This window comes from Pseudonaja textilis, chromosome 1, assembly GCF_049901715.1.
Source record: "Pseudonaja textilis isolate UNSWEBS1 chromosome 1, rPseTex1.2, whole genome shotgun sequence".
NCBI lineage: Eukaryota > Metazoa > Chordata > Lepidosauria > Squamata > Elapidae > Pseudonaja > Pseudonaja textilis.
Genome location: NC_141990.1, coordinates 255,804,155 through 255,814,266, shown reverse-complemented (window position 1 = coordinate 255,814,266; position 10,112 = coordinate 255,804,155). Strand labels below are relative to the sequence as shown.

At 43.2% G+C, this 10,112-nt stretch overlaps 1 protein-coding gene across 1 annotated transcript; it reads right to left on the bottom strand.

The window, feature by feature from the left end:
- Positions 1-3,774: 3,774 nt before the first annotated feature.
- On the bottom strand, positions 3,775-7,083 carry FJX1 (four-jointed box kinase 1). The gene has a single exon (XM_026704612.2). The coding sequence runs from the start codon at positions 6,356-6,358 to the stop codon at positions 5,018-5,020; it is 1,341 nt and encodes a 446-aa protein (XP_026560397.2). The 5' UTR covers positions 6,359-7,083; the 3' UTR covers positions 3,775-5,017.
- Positions 7,084-10,112: the final 3,029 nt, after the last annotated feature.

Here is a 10,112-nt window from a genome sequence, read left to right as displayed (position 1 = left end):
TCCCACTGAAATCTGATAACGGATTATATACTTCATGAAAACCCAGTTTCATAGTAGCTGTGGTGGTGCAGTGGTTAGAATGCAGTATGATAGACTGCTCACTCCAGGAGTTTGATTCTGACTGGTTCAAGTTTACCCAGGTTTCCATCCTTCTGACATCAGTAAAGTGAGGACCCAGATTGTTGGGGGCAATATGCTGACATTGTAAAGGACCCAGAATGCTGTAAAGCACTATGAAGCTGTATATAAATCTATGTACTTTTGCTAAAAGAGCAATTATTTCTAAATGAAACATTAAGATCAAACAATATAGAAAATAGGAACCAAGGACAAAATGCATATCACTCTGTATTGTTTATGTTTTGGTTCAGTATCCCACTATGATTGTAAATGATGATTTGTAGCTTTATGCTATCAGCATTCTAGAATATTTCTTATTCAGTAATTCATGGTTAAAAGCAGTATTATAACATGTCTGAAGCAAGTCACACATACTTCTGGAATCTATAACCAAACCCTTGTCCCTTATGAAGCCATTTTTTCACACCTTGCAGTTTTCTCTTGTTGAAAGGTGCCAAAATGCCTTTCTTTCAAGGATTAGATTTTCCTGCTGGGAGAGCTCTGGCGCAAGGATACGGACAACTGCTTGAAAGCTGGACCTTTTTATTTTTCAGGAAGGCGGAGAACAGCGAGAAGTCTGCGTTCCTGGGCTAGCTAGCTTCTTATGGTAAGTCCCTGGTTTTTTATACCCTTTTCTCCCTTTGTAAGTTGATTTTGTGTGAGTGTTTGTATTTGTGCCTAATGTTTCAAATCCTGTTTGTCTTTATTCCCGTCGGAGGGCAAACTCCGTGGGGTGCGGAAGGCAAACTCCGCGGGGTGGCCAGATTGTATTATTGGTTTTCTGTAATCTCTTTTAACTTTAAGATAGTTTTTCATATTTGTTCTGTGGCAATCTCCTGTCTGTCCCTTTTGTAATTTATATTGTGTCTTTTGACTGTTTGTTTTGCTTATTTGGTATGTCCTGTGTTTGTAAGGGTTTTCTGAATTATCTTTTGTTTCCTTTTTTCTATTTGTCTATTTTTCTATTTGTCTATTTTCTTAATTACTCAGGCTTTTGTCTATAGGGATTCTTTAATACTTTTTATTTGATTCCTTTTCCTATGTAAGTTTGTTTTCTGGCTGGCCTGATGTTCCCCTTGGGCTTTTCCTGTTTTTTGTGACATTACTGCCTTCGTGAAATTCCCTTTCCACACTCTCTTTTTCTTCTCTGCTTTCCAAGTAGCCCCTCATTTCTGAACCTACTGTTGTTGTATCATTTGAAATTATCTTCATTGATCATCAAAGCAGATACCCATGATTCTTTCAGAAAGGTACAATTATCCGAGACTTAGTTTTGACACCATGGCAAGGAAGATGAATCATCTGTTAAGCCACAAAAGCTGTGACCCAGTTAAGATTTCTAGAAAGCTTGAAGATCTTAGGATGTTTACAGCACTGCCTTTTACCTTTACAGATGGTTTTAAATGTATGCTGCCGCTGCTATATTATTTAAATGTATTTTCATTAGGTGAAAGGAGTCTGAGGCACTGCATCTGAGTAAGCTACAAAACTCATGCTGACATGCACGCTAAAAAAATTACACAGTTAAATTCCATATTATCATGTAAATGGCAAAAGAAGTCACATGGGAGCCTGTGCTTTGTGCTGAGTGATAAAAAGCTGTGAGCTATAAATAAGAGTTAAATAAAAAACCTTGTCAATTGAAGCTGTGGAGGGAAAGAGCCTTCTAGGGGCTTTTGTAGGGTTTGAGGATTATTTATTTATATATATTTCATACTTCTAAGCTGTCCATCCCCCTCAAAAATTATAACTTAGTTAAGCATTTAAAGGTTCAGTATTTAACTAGGGCTAAAATAGCTAGGCTGCAAAAATGTGGATTTCTACTAAAATAGGAAAGAAATACACAAAACTCCTAACTCTTTGCCACCATCTAGAGATTGTCCAGAATTTTGCTTCTCAGATATAACACACCGTTTTACAAACACCACAATGTTTTTGATTTCTGAGGGAATTATGACCACAAAGGTTCAAACAGAGCCCACCATTGAAAAACTGCTTCTTGAAAGATTGCAATTTACGAGAAGCTATAGAAAGAACCCTTTTTATTCTTTTCAACCTAATGAAATATTACACAGAAATTATGTAAAGGAGCTCAGGATTCTGTCCATCAGTCAGCAGGATTAACTCTGTGAAAGTGGAGCAGAACAGCAGCATATTTGGTGTGGAGAAAAAAGCTGGCAAAGGGGAGTTCAAAAATGGGTAAGATATGCTGGGGAGCTTCAGAGAAAAACATTACAGAAAAAAAAAAGAGAGCGTTAAATACCCTTAGTTCATCCCTATAGGAGAAGCACTGTATCAGAATGTTGCTGATGATTCCATTTTAAATTCTTCGCTCTTCACCTCTTGGTCAACAGAAAAAAAAACTGGATTGTAAATTTTTCCAGAAAAGTTTACTATGCAAATTATTCCTATTAACATATCCATCCCAATATCCATAGATTGCACAAGTATTTAGGCTATAGTATTTGATGTGAGGAAAGGGAAAATGATAAATTTCCCATTTTCTATTTTTTTTTAAAAAAAAAATCCCCGGTGATTTTTTTTCTGCATAAAATTTTGTCACCAGAAATGTTTCTGCCTTACTTCTCTCCTGGACATGTGACCTAGAAAAGCATATACATAACCTGCCCTATGTTTCCCAGGATACACATGCATATAACCAGACAAGATGCTCTGCAAAGAGAGACTAGAAATGCTTCTGTATCCCATTACACAGCTAGAAATATAAACACCAACTATGGACACTGCAGGTAAAGAACTAGAAAGAATTCAAGAACTCACGTTCTACCCACTTATTCTACCTTCTTATAAAAATCTTTCTGCTTCTGATCTATAACACTATATATGACAAAGTGATTAAAGTTGGTGGGAAATTAAGACTGTATTTCCCCGCTCTGCTTTCACTTGTACAGAACTGGTTCTTCCGAGTATCAAAAGATCTGAGCCCCAATATTGTTTCTGATACATAATATAAGTTATCAGTCCACACCAGCATATCCATATACAAAAATTACTAAGACATGCCTTCAACTAATTCATTAAAACTCAGAGGACTGTTGTGAAAAAGATGAAACTTCCATTCATAAGTGCTGGATTGAAGCACTGAACCTTAGCAAAAGTCATACTTTTAACTTCAGCTTCTGTAGGTACCACCACCACAGTCAGAAGAGAAACCAAACTAAAACAAAGTCCTAAATTATTCTTGGCAGAGATTTTCATTTGTAATTTGTTTTCCAGAAACCAAAATGGAAAAGAAATTAACCAGTTGAAAATTGCTCATAGTCAAAAGTACAGTGTTTTGATAGTTCTGAAGGGCTATTATTACATCAGTCAAACAGTCAAGAATAGGCTGTGCTGAAATTTGAACTGATAGAATCAAAATGAAAGAATAATTATTTTCTTGGAAACATGTGGAAGGACACTTGTACAGACCAATAAAATCTGCAAGGTGTATGTTTTATATAGCCTGTGGTACTCATCTGATTTTGTATACTTTTAATGCAGGAAGTCAATCTACAAAAAATGTCTTCTCCCGATTGTGTGGAATAACTCTTATCACTAACTCTATTGGGCTAAAGGAAAAATATCCATTCAAAATATGGAAAAAGAAAAAGAAATAACTCATAGAACAATGAAATCCAAAACTTGGATACAAAAGAGGCAAAACATTAACACATCTTTACTGAAATATCCAGTTCTTTAGTATATTACAGAAAGGCTTAAGAACATGTATCGTACCTAAAATGCAGACTTTTTTAAATAACAAGATTTTGTATTTATATATATGTATATATAAAAAGAAAGTAAAGTGCAAGAAACTTATTTTTCCCTTCTCCAAATTAATGCATCAAAATTTACTACACTGACAATACTATAAACCTGGAAATACCCCACCTCCATTTTATTATATAGTAGTGGGTTACATATAAAACAGAAATGCTGTGGAACCACTTTTTTTTTTTTTTTTGCCAAATGCTTCTAACTGTTAAGGGATAAAAGGTATTAACAACAGCGTCTTTTCTGCACACTTATTACAACTGTTGACTTTGTCGCTGTCCATTCTGGCTGGAAATTCATTAGAAAATGATGTTCTGTAAGTGGAGCTACGATATCTAGATATTAAATTAACAGTATTATGTAAAGATGGTTTTTTTTAAAGGTGTGACAAAGAAACGCACGTAGCTCTTGATGCCCACTGCCAACCATAGCTTTTGTACATGACCTTTTAATTTGACTTCAATAGTGCAGATTAGGGGTAGAAGGGGGCATTATTACATCTAATACTGAAAAATGGGGGTGGTGGTGGTGGAGTTATGACATTTTAATCCAGCTTTAATATGGCACCCTCCTGTTGAACAGGATTACAACTTCTATCACCCTTGGCCAACATGCCAGCTGGGGCCTGCTGTAAGATGTGGTTCAATGCATCTAGGAGATTCCCAGGGTGCAGAAGGCCATGTGAATACATCTCTCCCAAACATCCAGGTCTCCTCAGCAAGAAGAGTGAAATTGGCAGCAAGGCGCTTTTTCTTCAGGAACTTAACACTAGGAGTGTCAGATAAAGAAAGATCGTATTCTGCATATAGATTCCAGGAACAAAGTATCTGAGAGACAAGAACTAGTTCAGCTACTGGCTATTCATCCTCACGAAACAAAAACTCTGAATCATGGTCATTTTTAGCTGGGCTTGCCACATATTCCTCTGTAAAAATCTCAGGAACATTCTGCGGGGAGGGGCTCCTGTCAACCCGCAAGTGGGTTCCAGCCTCGATTTCCTTTTAGGGATATTGATTCCCCCAGGCTCTTGAATACGGGAAAGACCCCCTTCAGACGTCCTTCTCCTCATTCTTGAATCTCTTAAGAGTCTCATAAATCCAGGCAGTTTCGCCCAAGAACATCACGGAGCGGCGGCCTTGGCTTTGCAGTGCAAAATGTGCTTGTGGACAAAGTCGATTCGCTCCTGGAGCAGCTGGGCTTGCTGGTCGGAGAGGAAGCCGAGAATCTCGGCCAGAGGCTCCCGAGTCCGGTAGAGCCTGAGCAGCTCGGACGCCGCGTTGCGCAGGCGGTGCAACTCCCGCACTCTCTGGGCGGTGGCCTCGCGGAAGACGCAGACGGAGCGGAGCAAAGGCTCGTTGTATTTGTCCCACATGGCCAGCAACCGGTAGCCGTGCACCAGGCCGGCCTCGTTGTCGAGGAAAACCAATCCCCCGTTGGGGGCCCGTTGCAGGTTGCTGGTAGCTCGATGCATGACACGCGGGTCCCACTGCAGGCTAAACAGGTTGCTGACCAGCCGGTCGAAGTTGGCCGTGAGATAGTCGAAAAGAATCAAGTCGCTCCACTGCACCAACTCCACCAGCTGCGCCTGGCTGAGGCCTCTCAGCTCCCCCGCAGCCAGGGGCTGCAACCTCCGGCCGGCCGCCGGCGCCCCCGCCTCAGCTTGCCAGGGGGCGGGGGCCACCACGTCGGTCAGATTGTCCACCCACCGCGCCAGGCTCACCACGGCCCCCTCGGCCCAATGGGAGCCGCGCAGCTCGTCCCGCACTTCCGCCCACTGCCCGCCGCGGGCTTCCACCCGGGAGAGAGTCAGAGGCGGCAGCCGCTCCTGAATGCCCAGCAGCCCGGCCAGGTGGTAGGAGAGCGCCTCGCCCTGGATCTGCTCCGGGTTGATGCCGTAGCGCACGCAGGCGCGGCTCCCGTCCGATAACCGGGCCAGCCGGTTGGAGCTGCGGCCGCAGCCGCCGCGCTCGAGCGATACGACGCGCGCCTCCCGGGCCGCCCGCAGCCACGAGGCGGTCTCCTCCGCCGAAAAGCCGGGCGGCACCTGAGCCTCCAAAGTCTGGCTCCAGAAAACCCCGCCGCGCACCGGCAAAAAGGGAAACTGCTCCTCGGCGCCCATTGCTCCTTGCCTCTCCCGCCGAGGGTGAGCCGAAGGAAGCGGCGGCTCCTGCCCGCTTTCTCCCAGCCCCTCCTGGAGCTCCGTCGACTGTCCCGGCAGCGTCAGCAGCGCTCGGAAAGTTTTCTGGGCGGCTTGGAGGCGACTTGTCTGGAGGGGACGGCTCGGTGCTGCCGGCGCGCCTTGGACGCTGCCGAACGCCGAGTCGGCTCGCTCCTGAGGGAACTTCAGTTCGACCGTTCTCGGGTCCCCGATCCGTCCACTCCACAGCCCCACCAAGGAAGCCAAACCTAGCAGCCAGAGCACGGCCACGGAGCCCAGCCCGGCCAGACCCGCTCGTTGCATTCTCCTCCCGCGGCTGATGCTGAGCTTGGAGGCTGCCGCGATCTCAGTCCGCCGCTCCGGGACTCGGCAGTTGCGCTACCCCGCGGCTCATCCGATCGGGGCTGCCTTGGTTCATGGTGGCTGTCGGTGGCCGGTTCCAGATTCCGGCAGGAGCCTGCCTAAAAAGCCGGCAGGGAGGCTCCCGTGGAAGGAGGAGGAACCCCGATTCCGGACGGACGCCCCAGCCTCGGCTGCGGGGCCGATGTCTGTACACAGACCCCTCTAGCGATTGAAATTCTCAAGAACCGAGACCACGTGGGGGAGGCGATGGGGGGGGAGCACAGGGACCCAACCCACCGCCCGACACGGTCTTCCCCTTAAAGCGGCAACGGCTTGTCGAGAGGTGGGGCCGTTGCTGGCCGATGCGTTCCCGGTGGGGCGCTCCCCCCAAAATGGGAGGTCCTTAGGCACGCCCCGAATGCTGAAAGAGCCCTTTGGGATCCGGTTTCGGGGTCGTGGCGAAGATGAGTAGCAATCTTCGCGAAGGGATGGGCTAGGCGGCCGGCCATCTCTCAGCGCTCCTCCCTCCTCCCATCCGGCTTAGGAAGCACAAAGGATTCGGTCCGTTTAAAAGAAAAGATGGGAGAGAGGCACATTGCGCTGCTGATTTCAAAGAGCTCTTTCTTTGAGCGGGAAGAGAGGAGGAGGCAGCAGCACGGAACGGTGGGAGAGAAATATAGTCTGGGCGGCAATCTGGGGTCAGTTCATTCGTATTGAGCAAAGGCAGCCGAAGGTTGCTTGCGGAGCGCTTGAACCCTTGATCAGGGCTTAAAAATCCCATGCGGCTCAAATAAATAAATAAACGAATGAATGAATGAATGAATAGATAGATAGATAGATAAATAAATAAATAATCTGGCTGGGGTTTCTTAGCCATGCAAATAGACACGTTTGAACTCTACTAAGCATAATCGGCGTGCGATGGGTGAATGTACACTACTTTATGCACGGATGCTTCGATTTAGGATTGTAGTAAAATCGGTAGAAATGTCTTCTCGCGCCCCGCTCTCTCCCCCCTCCCAGGATTTTATCCACCGTTGATTTTGAAGAACCATTTTAAGCCATCCTTGAGTGGGCAGAAAATAATACCTGCGTGAAATTTGCCGCTCCCAGTTGCCAATTCCTGCCTTATTCTACTTCTGTTATTCTCCGCTTCAAATCACTGGCTTTCATCCAAGTTAGGTGACAAATGACAAAACGGAACAGATTTTACATAGCTTGAAGCTGTCCTTGGATGGTGCCCAAATGTGGAGGAAAGTGCTGCGGAAATACCAATACAAAAAGAGTCTTAAGACCAGATGAAGGCAAAATAACAAAAGGACATTGCAGGAAAAAGAGGTTGCAGTGGCTTGTTGTGATCAACTACAAGTGGGGAGTGGCCCCTTTTCAAAAGGAAAATATAAGCTCCAGTGTGAAGGAGGATCCAGCAGGAAGCTTCTAGGAAAAGTGGGGCAAGCAGAAGATCCAGACAACTGGCCAGGACAGAAGCAGCACCTTTGCTCTGCTTCACCCCCCCCCAGTTTATTCCCCACCATTGGAGAACCTGGAAGCAAAATTCAACTGTAGTCTGGTTAGCTTCTGCAACATGGAATTGGGAAATGTTTTGTTCTTTATCTCTTATCTGTAGCAGGAGCTTTCTGAATTATATTCCTTGTGTAATAAGAAAGCTCCGTTAGCGAAGTTTTATTGATTTGAGTGATTCCATTAGTTTAGGAGCACTTAATAGATTGGAATGAATCACATGTGACTTCAGAGCCTCTTCATCCTTTGGGATAAACTAAAGATGTCCCAGTTCCCCTTCTTTTCCATTCTTGGTTGTCATGAATTTATAGGATTCCTCAGGTGGTTGAAGAGTGAAGCCATCACAATGCAATATTTCCTTGTAGGCAGTACAGAAGGGTAATGTAGTTGAGAGAACTAAAAGTCCAACCAGAGAAGAATGGTTATGCTCTATTCATCCACATTCCGCCAGAGAAACTAATGTATTTCCAGTAGTTTCATATTAAGATCTAAATCTAAACTGAAATGGATCCAGGTAATCTGTTTCCTCCAGAGTGTCTATGGAGATTCTCAGTCATCCAGGTCATGGTTGTCCCAAAGATGATTTTTTTCAAGTGGCAACTGGACTTTCTGGTTTTTCTTTGAGGACGTTTCACTTCTCATCCAAGAAGCTTCTTCAGGGACTGTGTACTGTTCAGTTCAGTGAGACTTGGTTCTAAATAGATAGTTTGTAAACTGACAGCTCCATAGGAAATTACACAGACTTAAGTTATTCCTCTTTCTCTTCTGCAACATAAGCCTTTTTTCATTTTCTAATGTCCTGATTCTCCTGGATATTATGGCTAAATCACAATGTGCTTCTGTTTTTTTTTTTCCCCCAATCAATACTCCTCTTGACTGGGGACAAACTGAAATAATAATATTTTATCCAAAATAAAATGCTGCTACTTTATAACAGAGATCTCGTCTCATATCAAAGAAAAATGTATAGTAGCGATTGTTTATTTATGGGCCAAGTCCAATCTGTTACATATACAGAAGAAGCATTCTTGTTTTGGCCATTTTCCTCAATGCTCAACAGTATACAATTGCTAGGAATGTGCTATTAATTTCCCATTAGCAGTGTCATTGTAAGGTAGTTATAAAATGGCAGTGATACAAATTTGCTAATTTTTAGCAGTCCAACAAGAGTCTTTCAGCTTATTTGGTTCACTGATATGATGTTTAGTTTTTTAAAAAAGTTAGCCACTTTGTCCACAAGGCTAATAAATGACTCAAGTATGATGGCAACCCTGCAGTGTCCCAGCTGGCCCAGCTCATCTGAACTGACATGCTAGATTTAGCCAATTTTCATATGGGAAATTTATAAGGGCTATAAAATAAAATTCCTTGAATAATTTCTATTGAATATGATATAATGTAACATTGTGATGAACATCATTAAAGCATCATCCCTTCTTGCTATTTGTCAGTAGCGTCCCTGAATACACAAGCAGGTTCCCCCAAATCAATATAATATGTGCTTTACTGAAGTTTAATCCAGTTGCTGTTACGGATAAAAATGGTCCTCAATTTGATTACTGAAGGAAGTTTTGCTAGTCTTCAAGTAAAGTATGAACTATCTGCAGTGGAATTTCCTTCATCCCTGATATTAAAATTGTATTATCGCTTCTCCCTGTCATATATTAAAATATATTAATCCGCTAAACCTAATTCATTATTTACACAACTAATAAAAGTGTTCAATGTTTTTAATATAAAATGACAAGTTTTATAAGTAATTGATCATCCATATTGTCTTGCCAACATTGAGGGCTCCACCAAGTGGAGAAAACTGGGAACATATATAGGTTGACATAATTGAAGCTTCACACATATCATTTTCATAACCTTTCCAATACGATTAAATAGAATATTATGCCCTGGGATGAAAAGGAAGAATGGAATGGAGAACTTGTTTTGAGATGGCAGGTGGCTTGCTTATCACAGGCTTGGGAAAGGTAGAGATTGATGGTTTCCTATTAAAAAAATCAGCAACCTGTAGCCGGTTAGTTGTTCTGAAATACAATTCCCAGCATCCTTCACCATTAGATATGTAGGATGACTACAACTCATACAGAAAATGACACACTCCACTGTCTAAAGTCTTTGAATTGGATTCCTTGTGACCATGTAAACATGTCCATGTTTTCTTGGGAGCCTTGTGGAAGTGGCT

What these genes read in the sequence shown, in the direction of transcription:
- FJX1 (XM_026704612.2), bottom strand. Translation starts at nt 6,358, where the DNA reads ATGCAACGAGCGGGTCTGGCCGGGCTGGGCTCCGTGGCCGTGCTCTGG.